At 41.5% G+C, this 26925-nt stretch overlaps 1 protein-coding gene across 2 annotated transcripts; it reads left to right on the forward strand.

The window, feature by feature from the left end:
• The first annotated feature begins 4815 nt into the window (after window positions 1-4815).
• Window positions 4816-26846, forward strand: HMGCS1 (3-hydroxy-3-methylglutaryl-CoA synthase 1). Of its 2 annotated transcripts, XM_047092965.1 has the most exons (11): window positions 4816-4937; window positions 10637-10697; window positions 17299-17756; window positions 18083-18208; window positions 18740-18904; window positions 20314-20479; window positions 21276-21446; window positions 21921-22027; window positions 23365-23490; window positions 23723-23886; window positions 25021-26846. In XM_047092965.1, the coding sequence occupies exons 3-11, from the start codon at window positions 17309-17311 to the stop codon at window positions 25108-25110; spliced, it is 1563 nt and encodes a 520-aa protein (XP_046948921.1). In that variant the 5' UTR covers window positions 4816-4937; window positions 10637-10697; window positions 17299-17308; the 3' UTR covers window positions 25111-26846. The 2 variants fall into 2 exon arrangements, with proteins under 2 accessions (XP_046948921.1, XP_046948929.1); XM_047092973.1 differs by lacking the exon at window positions 10637-10697.
• Window positions 26847-26925: the final 79 nt, after the last annotated feature.

The following is a 26925-nucleotide window of genomic DNA, read 5'->3' on the forward strand; positions in this document are numbered from 1 at the left end:
ATCATAAACGTGGTCAATGTAGTGCACCCCTCAGAGACGGACTTGTTCTTAGCAGGCTGATAGAAGACGTCTGCTGAGCCCAGGAGCCAGGCACCAAAAGAGTCCCCAGGGTACTCGGTGCTGTCCTCTGAAGCCTCTTGGGAGAAGTTACCTACATTGCCTTACTCCACATCTACCACCCCACCCCAGTCTACCCTCTTTGAACACAACTGTGTTTCTGTATACACAATAGTAGAAAGAACATGGGTTTTGACATCACAAGACCTGGATTTGAATTCCATTTTTGCTACTTTTTAATTGAGTAACTTGAAACAAGTTACCTAACTTCTCTGCACCTCATTCTCCTTGTTTGTAAATTGGGTTTTACACAGTGGTGAATTAGAGGGATAGTGTATACAATACACATATTATAATCTCTGAAAAACACTATACACTAAATAAACCCTTACTACAAATGTTGACAAGTGAGAAGTAGATTAACCTCAAGATCACACTGTAGGAAGAACATTCCATTGAACTCACTCCCTTGCCTCCCAAATTATATGGAAAAAATATCATACTCTTGCTCTCTTAACACTCCTTTTACCTGAAAAACCCAGCACGAGGGAAATTATACTGGAACTCACCACCACTTGGACTTAGGCTATCACTCTTGATGGAAGTTGTAGTTCCCACGTTATACAGTTGATGGTTCCCTTTCCCTGAAATGATGCCCCCTCCCTGGTCCACGACCCAGATATCTCCCGTCACTCCTCCAAAACTCAGCTCAGACACATGGGCCTTTTGTTTTCTATTCTTCAACTGGGCAAACCTTTGCCCTTCCTGGCCCTTTCACTTGGCATCCCTCTGACTCCAGAGCTAGAGAGGTTCTTCCTCTCCACCTCATGGACCTGTCCACCCAACAGGCATTTTCTTGTTTCATTACTCCACTGCATTCTTTTCTTCACGGTATGATCCCTGCCTGAAGAGACATCAACTTATTCTTTTTCCTACATAATGTTTGGTTTTCCTCCACTAAGCTTGACTGGATCAGAAACTGTGTCTGTCTTATGTGCCACAATGAACCCTTGAGCCTAGAAGAGTGCCTGGCACACTGTAGTGTTCAATAAAGATCTCTGAATGTGATAAATGGACAAATACCACTTGCTCTGGAAAGCCTTCCTTTGCCACCAGGATGAGTTAGGTCCTCCTCCTCTGAACCTCCAGTGTCCTTTGGGCATGCTTCTTTGTATAATGCTTGAACTATGTTGTGATTACTAATTGTGTTATTTAAGAAATACCTGTCATGCGTCCTCACACAGTAGTAACCCTTTCAGGGGTAAGGTGGGAAAGAGGAAAGGCAAGAGATAAAACCCTAGAGAGGAGCTGTGTTGGAAACACCACCTGTTTGTGGGGGTAAAAGTGCTAAGTCAGTAGGGTTTTCAATCAAGTTCCCATTAAGAAATTTTGGGAAGGGGGTAGGCGATGGTTCTGGAGAGAGGAGACTATATCCCTGGGCACCACAAGCCTACTGTGGAGTGCAGCAGTGGAGGTGAACTAGTGTCATTGTGCTGTCAGGTAGGGACAGGTCCCGAGTTGTGTGGAAGCAGTACAGAAACTCCTCACCTTGCGCAGAGCACAGAAGAGCTGAAACTGACCATGTTGAGGGGCTGTGCTGCAAAAGGGGCTGAGGGAGCCTCTAGCAGAGGTCTGCTGTAGGACTGCTGGTAGGGCATCCAATGAAAGCCATGATGAGCCTTAGGACTGTGCAGAGGTGAGCCCGGGTTCCTGTGAGCACAGGGAGGCCAGTATGAGGACCCATGGGCATGGCTGAGCGCCCTACCCTCCTCTGATGTGACCACAACCCAGTGAGCAAATCCAGGTGCCATCTTGCCCAGTAGAGGGACTTGTGGAGAAATAGCCCTGAGAAGGAATTAAACTTTCAATCTATGGAATATTTAGGCAAAATAGAGCTGTTAAACCTGAAGAGACGGAATTGCAAATTTGAAAATTCCTCCTACCCCACCCTCTCCTACTCTTTATCTAGTGAAATAAAGGCTGGAAACCCAGCCTTTTGCCATTTTTACTTTTCTCCATTCTTTAGACTATGAACTCTTTGAGGAAAGAGTCTTTTGTTGTGTCTTCCTACCGTCTGGCACAAGTGGGAGCCCAGACAAAGTTTTCCATTTTCCAGCAGTTACACGAAAACTAAAAAGAAACAGGTGAAATTAGTTTTAATAACACATATTATTTAACCCCACATAATCAAAGTATTATTGTAACATGTACCAATATGAAAATAATTAAGGTGATATTTCCTTTTTTTGTACTAAGTCTTTAAAATCGGGGATGTATTTTACACTTCTCTCACTTTGTGTTAGCCACTTTTCAAGTACTCAAGAGCCACATACAGCTAATCCTTGTTTTATTGGACAGCATAGGCCGGGCACAATCCCTGCTGCAGAGCAAGTAAAAAAGTAAGTGTTTGTCCAATGGGTGAATTTATAATACTAAATGCTATCATAACATCTTCCTGCCTCTAATAAAATTTTTGTTCCTTTCAAAGCAGGGCAGAACAATAAACTATATTTTGCCTTTGATGTGTAGCATCTATAGTGCTTGACCAACATGACTTAGCATTCAACTTAGAAACTATAAGGAAACATAGATCTTAATGTCTTAAAAATGCACATTCAAGTATGACATTGACTTGACTATGCTTGTATAAAATCGTAACTCAAAAAAAACTTGCAGCCCCTTCCAAGATAAATATATGTATATTTTGTCCTCAACTGCATGGGCCAGAGCTAATATTTGTGTAGCTTGGTATTATCTATTATGTTTCACAGAATCTCTGAGGCTTGTTCTTAAAAATTCAATTAAGATGCTCTGTATCTAATTATTAACCCATTTCATGGTTTATTGCTTAGCTTCCCAGTTATCAGTAACTGTGCTCATTTTGCTTAACTGAAGATTAATTCGATCAAAAAGACAATCTGTGCCTTGTGGGAATTTCCTGTTGTGCAAGATGATCATTCTCACGACTATCTGGCTAATCATTTCCTACTGTGAACTCCTGGAATTGGAACTATTTGCTCTCCCTTTCTTTTTTTAAATTTTTTTCAACGTTTTTATTTATTTTTGGGACAGAGAGAGACAGAGCATGAACGGGGGAGGGGCAGAGAGAGAGAGAGAGAGACACAGAATCAGAAACAGGCTCCAGGCTCTGAGACATCAGCCCAGAGCCTGACGCGGGGCTCGAACTCACGGACCGCGAGATCGTGACCCGGCTGAAGTCGGACGCTTAACCAACTGCGCCACCCAGGCGCCCCTGCTCTCCCTTTCTAAGAATAAAGTTGTATCTTCTTTCTTCTGGTTGTCTTTACTGCTTTTCAATGCATTCTATGCCAAGAATGTTTAATTCCAACCCCCCCCCCCCCCGCCCAATTGCTGTTGATCACAACCAGGCAATTTTTGTCTCTCTTTAACATCTACTTTTTGAGTGTATGAATTGGGCAATACTATGGAGTGACAGCCATTGAGTGGCCTGTTCCCCCGAAGTAATTTATGCCACCAGTTCACAGTGGTTCCATTGCCAGTATATTTTGCCACTTCGCTGTTGAGAATGTCTTTTACTAGGTTAATATCTATAGTGGATAATAAATTTCATATAACAGTAGTTGTGCGATGCACAGAATCATCAATGACCACTTGTTAGCAGCATTCCTGGGTCTCAACGAAACAGAGGGGGAGGGATACGAACAACTCTCAGGGTCCCCCACCAAAGCAAAGTTTACAGATTCTCAGTCTGAGGAGGAGATGGGGCAGAGTCTAATTTAAGGCCATAATTATCCTCCTTTGGATTCTCCCAAATGGTGTTCCCGGCGATTTCCTCCAGCTTGCTCCTCTCTTGCTCCTTTCTCTTTTCTGGGGAAGTTAGGTAGTTTATATCCCATAGATTCGCTACACCGGCAATTATGGGGCCCTTCCTTCTTTCAACAACCTTTTATTTGGCATCTACCACATATCAAGCTCAGAAGGTACAGTGGGGTCAGATGGAGCTCCTTTCCTCAGAGTGCGTGGGCTACCAAAACTCCTACAATCGTGATCAACTTCCCTGCTCAGGCCAGGAAGTCACTGGCGTCCTCACTGGTGTCTAACCCCAAACTTTTTTCCAGTTTCCTTAGGAAGAATTGTACCAATAGCAGTCTCTTAAAATTAAGTCAAGGTAGTTTTGAATAGAGGTATTAGGTACTTACAAATCGGGTGTTTAGAATATTTACACATTTACAAATTCTGAGTGATATCCTGTTCCAACTTGTATCGTAGGCGTGCTTGGCTTCTCTGGAAACTAGAAAACGTTAAGATTGAATTCAAAATAAGTATTTCAGAAATCTTACAGGTGAAACCCAGATCTGTTGCTAGGCAACCTGACAGAGTCCCAAGTGGGGACCAACTTGCCTCCCACACTTGACCATCTCTCCCCAGTGGTGGGACGCGGAGACCTCATTGGCTCCCGTCTCCTCTCACTAAACTCCCATTGGTCGGAGAACCTCTCACTCCGTTCCTGTTGGCTCTCGCTGTCTCTCGCCGCTCTGTAATTGGCAGGCCGGCTCTCGGGCCACCCCACGTCACTCTCTCACCCCACTTCCTCGGCCCTCCAACTTTATCCCCGCCCCTTCCCCCGCCCTTCCAGCCACGAGGGAAAACCCTAGCAAGATCCCGCCTCTAGTTTTCTTCGGATTGGTAGAAGCCGGGCTGGGGGGCGGGCACTGCCGGGCTACTCTGTGGGCCACGATTGGCTGCTGGAACCACTGTCCAGCCTCCCACCGACTGCCGGCCTTGCCGGAGTCGGGTGGGTCGGCGGCTATAAAGCTGGTGGTGGAGGGGAGACCCCGCGTACTGCCCTTTCGTGGCTCGCTCCCTTTCCGCGACCACCACCCGGAGGTCACGTTTGGGTGAGTGCCCCGCGCGGAAGAGAGCTAAATTGCTGCGGCGCTGCGGGCGGGCGGGCGGGCGAGGTGAGGGCCGGGCCGAGGCGGTGTCCTTAACTAGGCCCGTAGGAGGTCCTGCTTGGTTCGGGTGGGGAGGAGGTATGGACCCGGCCCCAGAGGAAGGGGCGCCGCGAGCAGGGCCATGAGGGGCCTCCCCTGCCAGGGGCCCTGGGGCTCTCACCGCGGTAGGTCTGACGAGGGGCCGAGGAGTCGCAAAAGGGAGAAGGCGAAGGGGCGTTGAGGGCTAGGGTTCTGAATGACATAGCCAGGTGCTGGAGGTGCCGGGGACGTGGCTGTGATCGCCGGGAGGGGATTTGGGGGCAGGGAGGCGCATCAGGAGGGAAAGATGAGCTGGGCTGCCAGGACGTTCCTGGAGCTTTGGGTTAAGGGTGGACGCCGAAGGATGGGGAAGATTATAATTAGATGGAGGCTTGTAGGTTGGCAAGTGGGTGTGTCCTCCTGCAGCCACATATAGAGAGTTGCTGGGAAGTGGGCATAACTTTTGTTCCCTGGCTCAGGTGCAAGAAAGCATCACAACCGTGATTTAGCCTGGAGGAATACTTGGGCTCTTGACTGCTTCAGGCAGCTTGCTTCAGATATCACAGATTCCGCCTCCCACCTTCCCGCCTCCATATTTTTTATGCCCATATTAAAAAAAAAAAAAAAAAGGTTTCCTTGGTGTTCAGAAATCCCGTACCTCCCTCCTGCTAATAGCTTCGGGGCCAGCCCGACCTGATACGGTGATGTAATGGGCAGGCACCCACAGGGCCTTCACACACAGTGGGTTTTGGATTAAGCCAGGGACATTTCAAAGCCAAGTATATGGTGTCTTTGAAAAACGTGCGTCCTGCTTTGACCTGTGGTGGAGAAAAAGATTACTCTCACCTACCCTGGAGGAGGGATTTGGACAACAGATAATGAGATTGTCTCTGGTTGTCATGTTTGCCCTATGGCCTTGGCCATCACAGGCTTTTTTTCCGAGGCTCACCTCTGGGGCATGTCTTCCCTGCTCCTGATGCTCTTGTCATCCAGCTGCAGTAGAAGGAAATGTTCTGGCTGCTGCTAAGTAACATTTGCTCGATTGCACGGATGAACTATGAAAAACAGTGGCAGGATACGTGACAAAATTAAGACAAATGGAAGTGCTCATATAGTTAACAGGTTTTTCCTTCTGCGATGGAGCTTGGGCTTTCATTGTACAGATTCTGTTAGAAGGCGGATTGGAAGTCCTTAACATGGATCTGTGCCAAATGGTTCTTTGCATCTTGAGACGTCTAAGCCGTTTGTGTTCTTTCTTTGATCAAAACTTTGTTTTTAAAATTTCAGTTATTTTTGTGCAGGTGAGGAGGGTAGGGATAGCATATTTTATGGAAGAGGAGAAAGACTTTATTTCCTTAGTGTTTAACCTTTGCAAGTCTCTTTCTCCTAAATGTGTAGGTTTATCCTTTATTCAGTTCTAGTTTAGTCAGGAACCCCAGTTCTCAGGAGGGTGTTTCCAGTGGGGAGAAATTATGGGATATTATGTTTGAGGCCATAAGAGGCCACATCATCTACTGGTAGTTTCTGGGCCTTGCTTTTCATTTTGTTTAAGTATTTATCTAGAGTGCTTTTATACCTTGTTATTCTTTTTTATTTTATTTATTTTTAATTTACATCCAAGTTAGTTAGCATATAGTACAATAATGATTTCAGTGATTCATCCCCTGTGTATAACACCCAGTGCTCATCCCAACAAATGTCTTCCTTAATACCCCTCACCCATTTAGCCCATCCCCCCACCCACAACCCCTCCAGCAACCCTCAGTTTGTTCTCTGTATTTAAGAGTCTTTATGTTTTGTCCCCCTCCTTGTTTTTATACTATTTTTGCTTCCCTTCCCTTATGGTCATCTGTTTTGTATCTCAAATTCCTCTTATGAGTGAAGTCATATGATATGTGTCTTTCTCTAATTTCACTTACCATAACATAATACCCTCTAGTTCCATCCACATAGTTGCAAATGGAATACACTGTTATTCTTAACTGTGGGAATGACTAAGATTTTTTGATTGAATTGAGATTTTAGCTAGCTTTTCTGGAAGGAAGTTCAAAACCCTGATATTGATGTAATGTGTGTTTCCTGGGTACCCTAAAATTATTTAAACCCATAAAGCAGTGGAGCTGAAAGGAGATGCAGTTGAGGTTCTGGTTCGAGGAATTTGATTGGCTATATATTCAGAATCTATATTTAGTTTCATGTAGAAAGGAACAGAGTCTTATAATTTTATGTTGGGTTTCTAACAAACCAAATAGAAGGGTGTGATATTTTTATGTTTCTCAAGATGGTGGTATGGATTCAGAAGGTTTGAAAACATGTTACCCAATCTAATGAGAGGGTGGTAGGACTCAATTCTTAATAATCTATTCATTCTGACACTTGGCATGTGATGATCAGTTGCTGTCTGTCAATCGAGTGTAGATAGAGTAGAGGAGCTCAGTCTTCATCTTGGCAGGGTGTGTGCCTGGGGATGTATACATACGGGAATGTTGCTAAGACCAACAGACTCCTTACATTTTTCAGTAGAAAGCCACTCTTCTGAAACACCTTCTAGGCGCTATTTGGGGCTGCAGCTCATTTACAAACCGATAGCAAAAGGAACTGACTAATGAGGGCTGCTCTGTGTACTTGAATCTAAACGATTTGTCCTCTAATTGTGATAACTCCAAATTTAGCTACTCAAAAACTGGCAGTAGAATGCCCTTTACTCCAAGGTCTCAAAGGGATTTCAAAAGAATCAAAATACACCCCCTCTCCCATTAGGAGCCTAGGAATCTAGTATGGATAAGAAGACTGTCAATAACTAGTTTTCCATTGAGAGTAGAATATGAAGACTTTGAGTGAATCACATACTTGCTGTAGAAGTGCGGGACCCTGATGAGAAAACTCTAGGAAACCTTGCTGGAAGAGGCAGCTTAGAACAGCGCCTTGAAATAGGAGTAGAATTTATAAGCAGACCAGTAACTCTGGGGAGAGTTAGGAATGTCTGTTTTTTACTTAGAGAACTAGACCAGAGTGTACAGCCGTTGCCAAAGCCTTCACCGTAGTTTTGCTTGCTTGCTCCTAAGGGGGAAAGATGGCCAGCTCTTTCTCATGAGAAAGGGTGTCCTGGATTTCTCTCCTTTTATAGCGAAAAAGATCAGCAGGCAACTGCTTACCATTTATCATGGACCAAACTGTGTGCTGGGTGAACTTTTCTGACTACTTGTTTGAATCAAGGCTGTAGAGGGATGCCAAAGATGGAATTCAGAACTCTGAATAAACCCCAGGAGAAAGCATCACTGCATGAACCTGGTTGGCCCTGGCAGTCTCAGCAGTTTTCAGTTTTAATCTTTGCCAAACTAGAAGTGCCTATATTGGGCCTCTGGAGGCTCCAAACAGGCTTTGTGGTAACAGTGCCCAGCCAGCCGCTTGCGGTTTATTAACTGCTTATTATCCTGACCCATGCTGCTCCATGATTTGTCCTGAAGGGACCTTGTGTTAAAAATAAGCTGATGGTCAGCTGGAGACTTTGGCCTTGCTGTTTCAGTCAGGATAGAGAACCCTTCTAGCAGTTGCAGAAGAGAAAGGAAATCCCTTTCTAAGGGGTTATTCCCCAAAGTGGCATTTACACCCTCCATTTCCTTTCCTGGTCTCCTGGCCTCTTCTTCTCCTGGGAGCTTAAGTAGCACAGCAGTCCTCTGTGAATCTTTTTTCTTGTGTTTCTTTCTTTGCTCTAATGCCCTTTTCTCTGTCTCCTTTTCTTTCCCCTCTTCTCTTCCCTCTCCTCTCTTTCTCTTGCTCCCCTTTCTCCTCCTCCCCTCCTCTTCTCTCCGCCTGTCTCCCCCCACCCCCCCCCCCCGAATTTAAATAATCAAAATTGAAAGAGGGAATATTGGAAGTTCAGGAGAAATTTCCTTGGGAAAATAGTGTCAAATACATATGCCTACATGGTTTCAAGAAGAAATATTACTAAGTTATTTAAATAGTCTCAACATGGAAGGGGAATCATGTTTTCCCCTCACCAGTGAGGACTAGTCCCTGTGGTCTGCTTAATTTGCAAGTTACAAAAGCATAATTGAAATAGCAAAGAACAAAATGCAGGTTATTTCTCAAAGTGTATGTATAATTCTGTAATCAAAGAGATCTTTTGAAAAGTTTTTTTTTTTTTTTTAATGTTTTTTATTTTTGAGAGAGCATGAGCAGGGGAGGGGCAGGGAGAGAGGGAGGAGAGGATCTGGAGTGAGCTCTGCACTGACAGAAGAGAGCCCGATGTGGTTCTCAAACTCACGTACCGAACTGTGAGATCATGACCTGAGCCAAAGTTGGATGCTTAACCAATTGAGCCACCCAGGTGCCCCAAAGAGATTTTTTGGAATGTAGTAGTCTTATCAGGGTTTATTTATTTGGGGTGGGGGGGTTAAACTTAATGAAATAAAAGGAACTAAATCTGGGAGGAGCTCTTAAATGTAATCATGTAAAAGAAATAAATCTTTACTAAATTATTTACTAAAAATAATTCAGACTACTGAATGCGGTCTCTGGTTAATCAGTCAAGGGCAGACGCTAAGTTTGCCAATAATTACATAGAGAGAAAAGGTAATTGTGTTTTCGTTAATATAGGAACTATTGTCTCGAGCAATACTCCTTCAGAACAGATGGCCTGAAGAAAGCGCTCCAGTGTCACCTTCCTATTGCATTTCCACATAATTTAAATGATGCTCGTTTGTCTTGATACTGCATGCTTATCTTTTTAACACAAGCACTATAGGGAAAATTACTTTTTAAAAAGTTGGGAAGGGTGAGGGCGGACCTGTTGAAAACTAGGAGCACAAGATTAAATACAGGAAGGTAATTAGGTCTTGCTAGAAAGATACATATTTCATTTGAAAAATTCTAAGAACTAGGATAATGATGAGTTGGTGCTTGATATTACAAAACATTTTTTAAGCTTATTTATTAATTTTGAGACAAAGAGAGCACAAGAGAATGAACATGAGCAGGGTAGGGGCAGAGAGGGAGAGAGAGAATCCCAAGCAGGCTCCACACTGTCTGCACTGAGCCCCAGTGCTGAGCGGATATGTGGCTCAATCTGATGAACCCGTGCAGTTATGACCTGACCCCAAATCAAAGAGTGGATCATTTAATTGACCGAGCCACCCAGGAGTCCCTTCACTCCATTTTATAGAAGAGGAAATTGAAGCTCAAAGAGGCACAAATCACTAAAGCCACCAACTCTTAAAAGTGTAGAGCAAGCTCTTGAATGTATCGATCTCATTACTCCAGAGCTTGCTAGTCCTGTACAACTTATTGATATTTCTTTCCTTCAATTCTTAATAATGCAAAGTTAGTAAAGACAACTAACAACTCTCCCAGCATCACACTTGATTTAAAACCTGAATCGGTAATACGAACTTCGTATGTCAGGTCATTACCGGGACCGAACCTACCATTATAAGCACTAATGAAATAAGGTGGAGATGTTTAATAAGCTTTAAGTACCATTTTTCCAAGCAAAGTCAAATTTGTTCTATGGCATGTGATTGGGCAAGGAAATGCTTATTTGAACACACTTGGAATTGGAGTCATTATTTGAATTCGTGTGGTGGTTTATGACTTTAAAAGAAGTTCTTATTTGAAATTCCTAGCGCCTGAAGGAGGAACCAGAGTGACAGACCTGGAGACTACAGTCCTTTATCCCTCACACAGGTATGGCATCCTGTCGTGCTGCCGAAGGAAAGTGTTCCTCTCCAACGGAAGGGGGAGATTTAATTTTCATCCCAGGGCTAATAACCATTTGTGTGCCCCACACATTCTTAAAATCTATTACAGAGTTATACCTTATCTTTAAACACGAGTTAATGCTGTAGTGCCTTGGGAGACCATTCAATTTTGTGATTGTCAGACTGATGTTTAAAATCTAGAAACTGATTTTTTAAAAAAGTGTGCCTTTTCTCTCCTTTTTAAAATTTTGAAAGAAAATTTCTGTATTTTATTATAAATGCAGAATAGAATCCCCATTATCCCACTTACATATTTTTTAATTGCACATACAGTGCTCTGAAAAATAACGAAGTACCTTTTTATGGGCAAAAGGTTAAAAATATTTGAAGGGGATTTTTTAACTGTCAGATCTTTTTTTAAGTTCATTTATTTTGAGAGAGACAGAGACGTGCGAGTGAGGGAGGGGCTGAGAGAGAGGGGAGAGAGAATCCCAAGTAGGCTCCATGCTCAGTGCAGACCCGACAGAGCCCGATGTGGGGTTCGATCCCTCAACTGTGAGACCATGACCCAAGCTGACATCATGGGTCAGATGGTTAACCATCTGAGCTACCCAGTCATCCCTAAACTGTCAGATTTTTAAACTATATTCTATTTAGAGTTTTTTTGTGGTATTTAGAATAGCGAATTAACCCATTCTGTATGGAGTTAACACCATAATGTGAAAATCTGAGATCTTTAGCTGGCTTTTTTCTTTTCCTTTTTATAATTTATTTTTGGCCTGCTTCAGAGAGCATTGAGAGGACAACACAAGAGCACATGCTTAATAGGATAGTTAAAAGTAAAGATTACAGTTCAGAAACTATACCATATTTTTTGTTGTTTGAAATGCCATGGAAGCAATTACTTCCTTGTATTAATTTTTCATTCTTTTCCTACTTAATCTTACTCTCCCTTAATTTCAACCAAAAGCTAAATATTTCAAATTAGATGGCTTTTTATTGGGAATATAATAAACATCTTGGCCATCAAAACCCCTCAAACAATGAGCAATATTGATTGAGTCAGATACTGTAAAACTTTTTCCATACCAAGATTAGGGTCATGATTGACTTTCAACCTGATGTGAGTGGGTTAGTTAAGCTACATTTTTTACCCCAAATGAAACAAGGTACTTAGTTAACCCCTCGGAGGTTTAAGAATAACAGAGTTAGGGGCGCCTGGGTGGCGCAGTTGGTTAAGCGTCCGACTTCAGCCAGGTCACGATCTCGCGGTCCGTGAGTTCGAGCCCCGCGTCAGGCTCTGGGCTGATGGCTCAGAGCCTGGAGCCTGTTTCTGATTCTGTGTCTCCCTCTCTGTCTGCCCCTCCCCCGTTCATGCTCTGTCTCTCTCTGTCCCAAAAATAAATAAACATTGAAAAAAAAATTTTTTTTAAAGAATAACAGTTATACCTTATTTCTTAAGTACCGTAATATAAGAACTGATCAGAGCTGGTCAGATTATGGTAAATATGGATTAATTCTGGGATCAAAGCCTTGCATTATGGCTTCTTATAAACTGGTTTATACCTTCAGAAGATTGTATATATTTGTCCATTTTCTTTCCAAAAGCGTTGCAAGCTGTTGGGCCAGGCAAGGGAAATCACAGTGTCCTCAGGATGTTTAGAGCAGTTTGGAGAGTTGTAAAGAACCTAAAGTGTCAGCTTGTGGGAAAGGCTGGGAAGGTGGGTGATCCTCCTGCCCCTGGTGACTTCGAGGATAGCATGTAGGAGGGGTTCCTCTTCTAGGGATATGGACTGGTCTTTGTTTTTAAACACTAGTTATAGAACTCTTTTCTGTGGATTATGCAGAGGACTTCATGTTATGTTACTATAAACTGAGAATCTGCCTAGTGACATTTTAGTTCCATTATGTCTTTATTTCAACTTCAGTGTAACGCAGTTTAGATGATCATAAACTGCTAGGTTTCCAAGTAAGAGGGGAAAGAATAGAAGAAGAAAACAGATGCCTCTCTGTTAATGTAGCCAATTTGACAGAATTTCTGTCTAGTCATGACGGTTGAGGATAGAAATCTGGGAGCCATCCTAAACACTTCCTTCTTTTCTTAACTTCTAGTCAATCACAATTTCTGCTAGTTTTTTGCTTCCATATCTTTTGAAGCTGTTCTTTCTTCACCCATCATGTAGTAATTGCTCTGGTTCATGACCTGTCTTCTCTGGACTGCTGTACCTGCTCCCTAACTCACATCTGTTCTCTACACAGCACCAGTGATTGTGCAAAATGTTGACTCTCAAAATTTTTGACCATGACCCTCAGTAAGAAATATACTTTATATTGCAACCCAGGGTATGTGTGAATAATTGAAACATAATTTTCATGAAAAACTTCTTAAATTTACTGTGTGCCATGCAATCTGATATTTTCTGTCCTTTACTATTACATTTTAAAAAATGTTGTTTGCCACCCACTAAATTGATTTCCAGAGTTGGAAAAACACTGATCCGAACACTAATATGACCCAGGTCACTCCTGTTTAAAACCTTGATGGCACCTTAATGTCTTTATGATGAAGTCGAAGCTCCTTACCATTAGCATAGCAGAACTGTTATGACCTGACCCTGACCTAGTTCTACTGACGTATTACTTGTCTGATCTACTCCCTGGGCCTCACATTTCACTTAGTAAATTAGTAAAACTTTTCATAGTTCTTTGCTCTGTGCCTTTATGTATGCTGTTCACCCTGTTGAAAATCTTCTACCACCATTTGCTTCTGTAGAGCTTTACTGATTACTCCTTACTCATTCCTAAGACTCAAGTCAGCACCAGTAACCAAGAAGCCTCTCTCCCCACTCTTGCCCCGCCACCAGGTTGGGTTGGGTAGTTCTCCATAACATAATCTGACTGTCTCTGCTGTTTCACTTGTTTAGTATTAGGTGTTTGTATCTTACACACAAGGTGGTGAATATTTATTTGAAAGGGCAAGGGTTATCTCCTATGAAACTGGTCCCAAATGTTCGGCATATAACATGTTGTCATTGTTTAGGTGAATAAAAAAACATATACATAAGATTCTTGTATTTAGAAGGAAGATTCAATGATATCCCTTAAGACCTTTTTTTTTTTTTTTTTAATTTTTTTTCAACGTTTTTATTTATTTTTGGGACAGAGAGAGACAGAGCATGAACGGGGGAGGGGCAGAGAGAGAGGGAGACACAGAATCGAAACAGGCTCCAGGCTCCGAGCCATCCGCCCAGAGCCTGACGCGGGGCTCGAACTCACGGACCGCGAGATCGTGACCTGGCTGAAGTCGGACGCTTAACCGACTGCGCCACCCAGGCGCCCCCCCCCTTTTTTTTTTTTTTAATGTTTGTTTATTTTTAGAGAGAGTAAGCATGAGCGGAGGAGGGGCGGGGAGAATCCCAAACAGGCTCTGTGCTGTCAGTGCAGAGCCTGACGTTGGGGGGCTTGATCCCACAACTGTGTGATCATGACCTGAGCTGAAATCAAGAGTCAGACACATAACTGACGGAGCCCCCGAGGCGCCCCACTCTTAAGACCTTTAACTTAGATTTTGTGATTATATCTCTAGGGGCTTATTTTTTAAGTTTTAATATACTCATGACTTGATGGCTTATGGGCTCAGAGTAGATTATTACATGATTTAAGGATAACCTCTCTGTTTTAGATATTCTGTCAAGATTTCCATAATTAACAACTCACTATGGCCGTAGTTTGTAATTCGTTATACCTGATAATATACCAGAGTTTGCAGAGTGGCAGGGGACAAATGACATAAATATAGGATCTTATTTTCACGTTTAGGAGTCAAAGTAGTGAGTTGGTCAATGCTGTAGAAGGTTGGTGAACCCAGGTAGGACCCAGGTAACTCTCATAAGCTAAGACCTTTAGGTCAACGAAAACGTGAAATTCTGTCACCTAAATAGCACCTTCCAATTGTGTGATGCCTAAAAAGGAAATTGAGTTGTAGAAGTTTATCTTTTTTAAGTTTATTTATTTTGGGAGAGAGCGGGGGAGGGGCAGAGAAAGAGGGAGATGGAGAATCCCAAGCAAGCTCCATGCTGTCAGCACAGAGCCTGGTGCAGGACTCGAACCCACCAATCACGAGATCATGACCTGAGCTGAAATCAAGAGTTGGATGCTCAACTGACTGAGAGCCACCCCGGCTCCCCAAGTTGTGGAAGTTTAAACAAAGAAAAGGTTCTTTCTCTAAAACTAACAGGCTGTGCCATTCTTCAAAGCCTGACGACTATATTCCTCTGACTCCTGTGCCGGCTGGGTTCTGGGTAGACTGCCCATGGAAGTACTCAAGAGAGATTGGAAGGTGGGAAGAAGGGGCGGTCTTGTTGTTGTCAGTGGCGGTGGCAGGAAGGGTTGGGATGGGAGGGGTATCTTGGCTCTAGCTCAGCAGCAGAGGTGCTAGTGCTGACAGCCCCAGCGGCTTCAGCAGGAGTGTGAGCTCTGGGGATTTGAATAACCACCTTCCCCTTTTTGCTCCTCTAGCCCAGCCAACACATTTGAAACCATTTCCCTCTATTAAATTCTCCCCTGTGAGAAATAATTTAGAATAACTTCTCTTAATGAATACAATCTCTTAAAAAAATTGAGACTCTGGTAGGTCATGTGACTTGCCCGTAGGCAGGCACGTAGCAATGGTGCTGAGTGGCTAGCACATTTATTTTACTGTTAGTAAATAAATCTAGGAACTACTGAAAGTATGTATAGTATGGCAACAGTTTTCTATAGTGCCCTTTTAAAAAAAAGAAGGGGTGGTTTTTAAAAAAAAATTTTTTTTAATGTTTATGTATTTTTGAGACAGAGAGAGACAGAGCATGAACGGGGGAGGGTCAGAGAGAGGGAGACACAGAATCGGAAACAGGCTCCAGGCTCTGAGCTGTCAGCACAGAGCCCGACGCGGGGCTCGAACCCACGGACCGCGAGATCGTGACCTGAGCCGAAGTCGGCCGCTTAACCGACTGAGCCACCTAGGTGCCCCAAGAAGGGGTGGTTTTAAGAGGTGTTATCTAGATGCCACATAAGTAATATATGGATTACCAGTTTTCAAATTTGAATCAGTTTTTTTTTCCCTGATTTAGAAGCTAAGTGATACCTTGTGATCATTTGTTGCCTATATACTGGCTGTAGAAAGTATAGGATATTGGCATATCACCCTGTGATGGGTCCTGGAACTTATTTTTGCTTAAAATTTTAATCATATGGGTTCTGGGTGAGGGAGTGGGGTTCTTTATAATAACAGGGGCCTTGTACGGATTGATTTGGTGGACTTCTATAGTATGGCTTTTCTTTAAGTTTGTTTGTCTGTTTGTTTATTTATTTAGAGGCAGGGAGGGGCAGAGAGAATCCCGGGCAGGCTCCACACTGGCAGTGCAGAGCCCAGTGCAGGGCTCGAATTCATGAACTGTGAAACCATGACCTGAGCCGAAATCAAGATTCAGAGGCTTAACTGACTGAGCCACCCAGGCGCGCCTGATTTAACAATTTTTAAAGTCCCTTAAAGTCAATAGCTGTGAATAATCCATATATCTATGATGAGTGACTGACTGACTTATTTAAACGTTCTTGGGTGGCCAGGAATGGATTAGGTACTTGAATTCTGATTTGTGGACCATATTACTAATTGTCATTGTATTTTACTTTATAGTTCTTTACAACAGAAGGATCTTATTTGAGTTTTCTTTAGCTTTAATAATCATTTCTTAAATCTAAAGAGGTCCAGGGTTTTGTTTGTTTTTGCTTTTTAAAGATTTTATTTTAAGTAATCTCTGTGCCCAGCATGGGGCTCAAACTCATGACTCCGAGATCAAGAGTTGCACGTTCCATCAACTGAGCCAGCCAGGCACCCCTGAAAAGGTCTAGTTTTAAATCAGGTGCAAATCTTTGTAAAAGACAGTAATTTTATTTTATTTATTTATTTTTTTAAATTTTTTTTTTTCAATGTTTATTTATTTTTGGGACAGAGAGAGACAGAGCATGAACGGGGGAGGGGCAGAGAGAGAGGGAGACACAGAATCGGAAACAGGCTCCAGGCTCTGAGCCATCAGCCCAGAGCCTGACGCGGGGCTCGAACTCCCGGACCGCGAGATCGTGACCTGGCTGAAGTCGGACGCTTAACCGACTGTGCCACCCAGGCGCCCCAAAAGACAGTAATTTTAAATAATAGTATTCCATTCATACTACAATGACTACTTTCACGTATTAAAATTGCCCCTAATATAGCCCGTGGTATTGTAATAGCATTGTGTGGTGACAGATGGTAGCTACACTTGTGAGCAGAGCATATTGCATGGAGTTGTCGAATCTCTATGTTGTACACCTGAAACTAATGTAACATTGTATGTCAGCTATACTTCAATTAAAATAATAATAATAATAATTATTATTATTATTATAAAATAAACTTGACTGCCCTAAGTAAAATATACTAAACTTAGAAACTAAATTAACATTTTGGGTGATAGTTGAACTTTTAATGTTGATGTCTTAAGTTTGAACTTGACAATCTGGAATTTATAACCTAAAACAACATTTTTTTTCTGTTTTTCTTTCTCAAGCTCTTTCACCATGCCTGGGTCACTTCCTTCGAATGCAGAAGCCTGCTGGCCAAAAGATGTGGGAATTGTTGCCCTTGAGATCTATTTTCCTTCTCAATATGTTGATCAAGCAGAGTTGGAAAAGTATGATGGTGTAGATGCTGGAAAGTATACTATTGGCTTGGGCCAGGCCAGAATGGGCTTCTGCACCGATAGAGAAGATATCAACTCTCTTTGCATGACTGTGGTTCAGAATCTTATGGAGAGAAATAGCCTTTCGTATGATTGCATTGGGCGTTTAGAAGTTGGAACGGAGACAATCATCGACAAATCGAAGTCCGTGAAGACTAATTTGATGCAGCTGTTTGAGGAGTCTGGGAACACAGATATAGAAGGAATAGATACAACTAATGCATGCTATGGAGGCACAGCTGCTGTCTTTAATGCTGTTAACTGGATTGAGTCCAGCTCTTGGGATGGTATGTTACATGTTATATGTTACATGTTATTCCAAAGAAACTCTCCTTGAGGATGCATAGGCCCAAACGACCTTTTAATTAATGCCATGTGCAATCTTGCCAGTTACGCTTGTTTGAATACGCTCAGAAATATAGCTCTTTCAATTTATCTGAATTATAAACTTGTTATCTTTATCATGTAGGACAAAATTATAAAAATTTGGAATATTTTTTTCTTTGCCAAAGATGAGGAAAGCACATTCTAGAAAAATAGAAGACTTCAGTTTATATGTGTGATATTTATAGTGGTGATCACCTTCTTATATATTAACAAAAATATTTTTCAGGACGGTATGCCCTGGTGGTTGCAGGAGATATCGCTGTCTATGCCACAGGAAATGCTAGACCTACAGGGGGAGTTGGAGCTGTTGCTCTCCTCATTGGGCCAAATGCTCCTTTAATTTTTGAGCGAGGTGAGTGTTTGAGAGAGCATTTCTTTTTTTATTAGCAAAGTGTGCCAAGAAAGTTGAAAACAGAAACAGAAGCCGGTATTTACTGAGTGTTCATTAAATGCGGGTACTGCCTGCTCAGTGCTTTATTTGTGTTATTGTATTTAGTCTTTACAGCGATTTTATGAGGTAAGTAACATCATTCTCATTTTACAGAGAAGTAAGATGGGTTTAAGTAACAACCAAAAAGAGCAACTGGTCCATAGTCACTCATTAGTGACAAGTTTAATTTGTTTTCAGTTCAGTAGAGCAATTGTGATGTCCCATTTAGACATATGAAGCTTGTGTAAAATGTTGCAGTGAAAGAAGTCTTAGGCCTATCCATGGATACTGTTGTTTCATTTCAATTACATGTTGGTCTCACCTTGTGATTTCTATACTGCAAGTGGCAAGAGTAGATTATTAAGGAAAGTCCCCATATAATGGGATATGCTTACTAACATACAAACATCAAGAAGCAGAAATACATATCATCTTCCTTTTTTGTTCTAATAGGACTTCGTGGGACACATATGCAACACGCCTATGACTTTTACAAGCCCGATATGCTTTCTGAATATCCTATAGTAGATGGAAAACTCTCCATACAGTGCTACCTCGGTGCATTAGACCGCTGCTATGCTGTCTACCGCAAAAAGATCCGTGCGCAGTGGCAGAAAGGTGGGTTTCATCCATTCTCCTTGGTTTTGGTATCTGTTGAGGGCAGTGCGATATACTTTATCAGTGCGGTATACTGTTGAGGGCAGTGCGATACTCACTAAAGTATCTTTAGTGAGATGTTGCTTTGTAGGAGTGTCCTTTAACCATTTCTTCCTCACCTACCAGATTGCATTTTCCCATAGTTTTTGGGAATGTGTAATTTCGGAAAACAGGTAAGCTTTGGAAATGAGGTATGTCTATGCAAAAATACTTAGATTTATCCTCAGTAAAAAATTAAAACTAGGGTTAAAGAAAGTGACTTGGGGGCACCTAGGTGGCTCAGGCAATTAAGTGTCCGACTCCTGATTTCAGCTCAGGTCAGGATCTCACGGTTCATGAGTTCGAGCCTTGTGTTGGGCTCTGAGCTTATAGTACAGAGCCTGCCTGGGATTCTCTCCCTCCCTCTATGGCCTACCTAGGATTCTCTCTGCCCCTCCCCTGCTTGTGCTGTCTGTCTGTCTCTCTCTGTCTCTCTCTCTCTTTCAAAATAAAAAAACTTGAATTTTGTTCATCTTTTGAGAGAGGTACTTTTATAAGGCTTTAGTTTGCAACTGTGATCCAGAGCAAACTCTAATGAAAATAAATTGCTGAAGTGACTCCCTCCGCTCCATAGGTTGTTTGCATTTGACCTGTGAATTCGTACTTGCTTTTTCAGTGTCCTCATTAATCTCTATTTTTAATCCTAAAAAAATTTCTTGAGATATACTCAACAGTACAGTATTTGAATTAGTGCTATTAAAACACACAGTATTATATAAATCAGGCTTTTTCCATAAACTAACTTTGCTTTATAGAGGTTGTGAGAGAGGGTTAAAAATTGAATAACATAGTAAGATTGAATAACATAGTAAGATTCATGGTGGTCCTGGAGAAGAAGCATTCTTGCATTGTGTAAAATGTCATACTGTTTAACAGTATTTAACAATACAGTGATTTTCTAGCTTTTTATTAGGATCCATAGTGAGAAGTACATTCTACTTTGTCTATGCTTGCTAAATGGAAACAAAAATATCATGAAATTACTTATCCATGCCACGAGTTATACAGTTTGCTATTTGCTACTGTATTGTCTTTCATTAAAAAAATACTCTAAGGTTAAAAAAAAAAACCAAAACAGAAAAAGCTGGCCCCAACCCACTAAATTAATTACAGACTCTTAAGTATGGAAACAGTGATGTGGTAGTGGATATTGTTCTATCTCTGGATGTCTTTTTGATCTGCATTTTAAGCCATTAGAGATTATTTCATTATACAGTATATTTTTGGTTGCTTTTTAAAGATATAAGAACATCGTAGCCTTGTTCTAAAATCAGCCTTCCAAAGATAGTGGTTTAAATGAATTTCATAATTCCTTTGCGTTTCTCTTTCAGAGGGAAATGATAGAGATTTTACCTTGAATGATTTTGGTTTCATGATCTTCCACTCACCCTACTGTAAGCTGGTTCAGAAATCTCTAGCTCGGATGTTGCTGAATGACTTCCTTAATGACCAGAACAGAGATAAAAACAGTACCTATAGTGGCCTGGAAGCCTTTGGGTAAGAGGAGTTGTTATGATTTTTTTCCTTCTGTGTGAGAGTATCATTATTTTTATAGACATGAAAATTTTAGAGTCAAAAGGATCTTAAAAGTCATCTAGTCTAACCCATCTATGTCATTAGTGAAGAAACGGAGTCCCAGACAGGTGGTGGCTTACCTACATGAATTCTTTAGTTATTTCTCATATTTTCTGATTTCCTCCTTTTAGCTCTGTTCCTGTTGTCACCATAATAATATAGCCTGATGAGTGCTCATACTTACTACTACAGCCTCTGAAATCTTTTCCCTGCCTCTCAAGTCCCTGTGCCCCATCCCATCTCACACGCTGCCGCTATCAAAGTCGCCTTTCCTACTCCTTCCACATTTTCCCCACTCTTGGGGCTCCCTAGAATGCCATGCCTGTTCCTTCTTGCCTGTGGCCCTTCTACGTCTAATAAAATTCTACTCAACTTTTTAAGACCTGGCTCCTGTAATATCGTGACTTTTCTAACTAAATAGACATTATTATGGACTTGAAAGAGTAGTGTATTCAGCTTGGTGGCGACGAAGCTTTAGTGAGTTTATAAACCCACTAGAATTAAGTTGTCTTAACATGATTATAAAAAACTTCAACCAAAAAGACTGTATGTGTGCAACTGTTACATCTTCCATAACCATTAGCATGTTGCTACTTGGCTTTTAATAAATAAGGAAACTAAATCATACACACCGATTAGAATATTAGTTACGTCCACTAGTATAATAAAAATGTAGTCTTTGAGCATTGTAAGATGGTCTTTTTTCTTAATCTTTCAGGGATGTTAAATTAGAAGATACCTACTTTGATAGAGATGTGGAAAAGGCATTTATGAAGGCTAGTTCTGAACTCTTTAATCAGAAAACAAAGGCATCTTTGCTTGTGTCAAATCAAAATGGAAATATGTACACATCATCAGTGTATGGCTCCCTTGCTTCTGTTCTGGCACAGTAAGTACCCATTTCGGCTGCTTCACTCCTGTCATTTGGGGATGTTCAATTTCGAAGACTGAAGCTGCTGGCAGGCATGTTGTTGGCAGGTCACAGGATGACATTTTATTGCTAGGCTCTCTACCTACTGTCCATTGACCCAAAGAGAAATGGGACGAGGCTGCAGTTACTCCCGGGTACTTCGTTTCATACTGGCTTTCCTGGCTGCTGTTCTCGTGGTCTTCTTACTCTTGACCCGCAGTTGAACTGTAAATCCCTGGTTGGCAGAGTAACTCATTTTATGACATGATGACTTTCATAAAGCCCCATCATTCCCAAAGAGGCGAATAGTCTTGTTTCCAGTGTGCTTGTTGTAAAGCGCTAGGTTGGGTTCCTGCGCCTACAGGCTGAATTTTGACTCCCAACTCAGTCTTCCCACACCTTGTAGTTTTAGACCAGTGGGACTTTTTCATGACATTTCTTCCCTCTGCGCAGGTACACGCCTCAGCAGCTGGCAGGAAAGAGGATCGGTGTGTTCTCTTACGGTTCTGGCCTGGCTGCCACCATGTATTCCCTTAAAGTTACGCAAGATGCCACACCAGGTAAATGCCAACACTCCCAACAAGTGTGTATCGAGAAGCTGCCATACCAGGGTCCATTCAGCGGGCTTCCCGAGTGAGCGCTTGAATCTGTCCCGCAGATAATTACATTTGAATCTTCATCACTTCTTTCAACGTCGCCAGAGTTTTACTCTTGAATGATCTGCCTTAACTGGGTAAATAAATGGCAGGATTATGTCTGAGTTGGGAGATCTTTTTCCCTCTCATCTGAGTCAGAAAAAATATATAATGAGCTTAAAAAATCTTATTATGGCGGGGTGCCTAGGGGCTCAGTCAGTTGAATGACCGTCTCTTGATTTCAGCTCAGGTCATGATCTCATAGTCTGTGAGATGGAGCCCCATGTTGGGCTCTGTACTGAGCACTGAGCCTGTAGCCTGCTTATGGTTCTGTCTGTCTCCCTCTGCCCTCCCCTGATCACGAGTGTTCTCTCTCTCTCTCTCTCAATCTAAAAATAAAGAAAGAAAAAGAAAGAAAGAACACAGCACTGCACTATACTTCCTCCTCCCCAACAGTTTTAAAAAATACATTTTTTTAGAGGTTTTATTTATTTTTGAGAGAGAGAGCTCAAGGGGGGAGGTGCAGAGAGAGAGGGGGATAGAGGATCAGAAGCCGGCTCCGTGCTGACAGCAGAGAGCCCGATGTGGGGCTCGAACTCACAAACGTCAAGATCATGACCTGACCTGAAGTCGGATGCTCAACCGACTGAGCCACCTAGGCACCCCATTAAAAAAAAAAAAAAAAAAAAATCTTATTATGGCATAGTGTTTGGCTTTTCCTTCTTCAGCAAGTAACTATTTTTATCCTTTGTGTCAGTTTTAAAGCATTTATAAACAGGGGATATAGGTAGGGAAAGGGATGCATATCTGTTTACTACAGGCAACTTTTTAGTCTGATCATACGAGTAATAGCAAACCGTTTCTTTTTGGTTTGGTTTTATACTAAGATATTTGATTTTTATAGCTTTCGAGTTTTTGGCTTATATTTTGAGAAACTTTTGTCCCTTCCCTGAGTAGGAAGGAGCAAAACATGGAGAAAAACTGGTGGAAGACTTGGCATTACTCTAAGACTGGATCATTTATTGACCATAGACAAGTTACTTATAGTTTCAGATCCCACTGATTTCCTGACTTGTCTATTGTCTGATACCAAACAAATGTCATAGGGAGGCTGCACCAAACAAATACTATCATATCTTTCAATTAAACAATATCAGGTAGTTCTACAAGGAACAAAAAGTTGTTTTTCCATTTGGTAGCATTTTGTTCAGGCTTTGGGGCATGCTACTTTTGTCTTTTAATTTTGGTGTTTACTGTTTTAGGGTCTGCTCTTGATAAAATAACAGCAAGTTTATGTGATCTTAAATCAAGACTTGACTCAAGAACTTGTGTGGCACCAGATGTCTTTGCTGAAAACATGAAGCTCAGAGAGGACACTCATCACTTGGGTAAAAATACCAAATTGTGTTTAAACATTTAGGTATATACCCAAAAGCCTATTGGAGGGCTCTAATAACATGAAACATGTTACATGTAAGATAAGGATATCTAGACTTTATTCGATACTAATCTGGTATCAGTAAAAATTGTGGGGAAATATGCAACTTTTTATCTCTAGTTTTATTACCAGGTGAATTGTATATCATAACTAACGTTTCATATTCTCTTCCTTTCCTTTAGTCAACTATATTCCCCAGAGTTCAGTAGATTCACTCTTTGAAGGAACATGGTACTTGGTCAGAGTGGATGAGAAGCACAGGAGGACCTATGCCCGGCGCCCTTCTCCCAGTGACGACACCCTGGGGGAAGGAGTGGGACTTGTGCATTCAAGTACAGCCACTGAGGTGGGTAAAGCCCGTCGTGCTTGTTCTCTGCCTTTGACAGCGTAAGAAATTTCCATCCCCACATCTCCGGGGGACCCGAGACTGAGCCACCTAAAGGAATGTCGAGAAAGCAGAGTATTTCAGAGCTAGGGCTCTGGTGTTGGATTCCAGCTGTGCCATTTTCTACTGTATGAAGTGCTTTGCACTCAAATTATTAGCAGTTTGAAAATGGATAGTAAATACTAGGTTTTATTAAGAATACCAACATTTAAAGGAAAACTGATGTAGAGAGAAGGCTCATTTTGTGGTAATGTCTTGGTGAGAGAGGAGCCCCCGTCGTCTCTTCAGGCCATTGTCAAATCTCTATAAATTGTCAAGCAGCAACAATAATAGCAGTGATTTGAATTCCTATTATATGCTAGGAACTTCATTTACATTTTATTTTTTTAATGTTTATTTGTTTTTAAGAGCAAGAGAGAGACCAGGGAGGTACAGAGAGAGAGGGAGACAGAGAATCCTAAGTAGGCTTTGTGTTGTCAACGCAGTGCCCGATGTCGGGTTCGAACTCACGAACTGTGAGATCATGACCCGAGCCAAAATCAAGAGTCAGATGCTTAACCGACTTAAGCCATCCAGGCGCCCCTATTTACATTTTCTGATTTAGTCCTTACAAAATCCATCTTGAGTAAATGATGCTATCCCCATTCTACAGATGAAGCTGCAAGAAGTTAGATGATTTGCCAAGTCAAGGCCACGCTTTAAACTAAGGACTTTATGACCTTGAAGTTGTTTATTTTATCTGCTCATCACAAACTTGATGAATGCATAGGCTCGCTTCTTGCTCTTACACAAATTAGATAGCAAGTCGTGGCGCTAGAGTGAGAGTTGGCAACGCAAGAGTAGCAAGTAGAATACTGTGTATGGAAGGTCTCGGTGGTCTTCTCTCCCTCGCTCTGAGTATTTGTGTATTACTTCACCATTAGGTAAAGAATTGCTATTTAGTTCCTTCCCTGAAAGGTTCTATAGGATATGTGTTTAGCATCAACCTCTCCAAAGTTGTCCTTTCTCAGATTTTTCTTTAATGAGAATTTTAATTAGCACTCTATCTCTAAAAAAACCCCAAGGAGTCAACAACTCTTTTTCCTTCGATTTTAGCACATTCCAAGTCCTGCTAAGAAAGTGCCAAGGCTCCCTGCAACGGCGGCAGAACCTGAAGCGGCTGTCATTAGTAACGGGGAGCATTAAGATAATTGTGTGAAGTGGAAGACTTAAGTCAGTGTGGGTTCGGGTGGGGGGTATGTATGGAAACAGTTCTGGGAATGGGATGTCTGGGGACAATTTTAAAGGATTACATGTTATGTAACTTTTTATGTGACTGACATGGAGCCTGGAAAACTATCGTGTTCTTGGGAAAGTCTCTTTGCTCAATTTGCTAACATGCTTCCTGTCGTGGTCTAGCCAATGCTTAATGTACCGGAATGATGTTTAAGGGCTCTGTAAACTTCATACCTCTCTGGCCATTTGTATGCATGAAGCTTAGTTTTTAAATGTGGTATGACGAATTGTGCGCTTTGGGCGAAGAAAGCAGAGGTACTGGTCTCCGATTTTAATTTTTTTAAACACATAAGAATTTTGTACTTTGAACAAACAAGCTTACTGAAAGTACCTGTGGTTTTTGAAAAAAGTTTCTAGTTCAGGGCGTATGGTCTTAAAATGTGATATGCACAAACCCTGTTTAAAAATGGCAAGACAAACCTGCTCTTTTTCTATAATTTATAAACCCTGAAGAGGGAGAAGAGTTGGGATGATATGGCACTGGTTCTGGAAACCGGAATGTTGCTTTAAATCCAGGCCAGCAGGGATGAGTTATTGCAATGACCTCTGTGAACAGAGAGATGCTAGCGTTGAGTGGACGTTTGGCATAGACAGCGTGCTGCACTGGGAGCTGTGGCTGTACCTCTGGGTCTGCTTCTGGATCGTTGGCTCAAGGTGGATTATGCTGAACAACACTGAGATGTCGGTGGAGCTGTGTATGAGGAAGTGTTGGGATCCTTCTTTGCACCTTATTTTGAAGAATAAGTAAAACATCTTTCTGGCTGCCTTTAAAACTTTTAAAACAAGATGGAAGGATGAGGCAGGGCATTATTAGGTTACTTCTGATGCTTCAGTGTTATGAATTCAACTTAAAGACTGACAGCCTAAATTCATGGTGTAAGTATTCCTTTTTTTTTTTCTTTTTTTTTTTTCTTTTTTGGGTATCTTTTCAATGAAAAAAACAAAAAAAAACAAAAAACTGCAACCCACGTTTTTATATAGTATGACCAGCCAAAAAGAGTATTCCATTTCAAGTTCTGGAAGTAGGATTTATAAAGCATTTTTTAGACTTTCACCTTAAAAAACCAACAAAAACTATCACATAGAATGAATAAGAAGACTGGTTAGATCGTTTTGTAGATCTTCTTGGTGCTGAATATGACATGAGCCTTATAGATTGTAACATAGAGATAGTTGGAACTAATGTACAGAACTCAATTTTTTAAACTTTATTTGCTGTTAAATTCTGTGAAGTTTCAGTTATCTCAGATAAACTTACACAAATATGAACTGTAATGTTTCAGATTGCAAGGTAATATGTAATGTAGTGTTTGTAAAATACTCTTGTCTAATATTAACTAGTGGTATTTTGATTTGTACAGTCATAATTTGTTAAAATGACTTCATTTTAACATCTACTGATGTAGATTAATAATGTAAGTTCACATTTAAAGATTAATGGGAAAATGGTGCATGTAAGACTTTCACAAGTATTAGGAGTTTGGTATGTTTTGAAAAGAGTTAATTTAACTTTTGGGTGTCAGGAAATGGGTTTCTCAAAGTCCATTGCCGGCAATGGGCAAAAGCCTGGTGAAATTGTCAGAGCATTAACTGTACACCTTATCAACAGTGAGGTGAATAACTTTGAATAAAGTTTTAGAGAAATATTTCAGATATTTGAGTATTCTTTTTTTTCCCTCCTGAACTAAGAATTTAGGCAAGAAATCAGCCAAGGTGCTATTTCTA

This window comes from Lynx rufus, unplaced genomic scaffold (assembly GCF_022079265.1).
Source record: "Lynx rufus isolate CCGP_SWC_20201006 ecotype Redwood Valley unplaced genomic scaffold, mLynRuf1.p SCAF_1, whole genome shotgun sequence".
NCBI lineage: Eukaryota > Metazoa > Chordata > Mammalia > Carnivora > Felidae > Lynx > Lynx rufus.

Coding starts and splice junctions, on each gene's coding strand:
- HMGCS1 (XM_047092965.1), top strand. CDS start 17,309: ATGCCTGGGTCACTTCCTTCGAATGCAGAAGCCTGCTGGCCAAAAGAT. Junction 22,028..23,364: donor TACGCAAGATGCCACACCAG/GTAAATGCCAAC, acceptor TTACTGTTTTAG/GGTCTGCTCTTGATAAAATA. Junction 23,491..23,722: donor AGAGGACACTCATCACTTGG/GTAAAAATACCA, acceptor CCTTTCCTTTAG/TCAACTATATTCCCCAGAGT.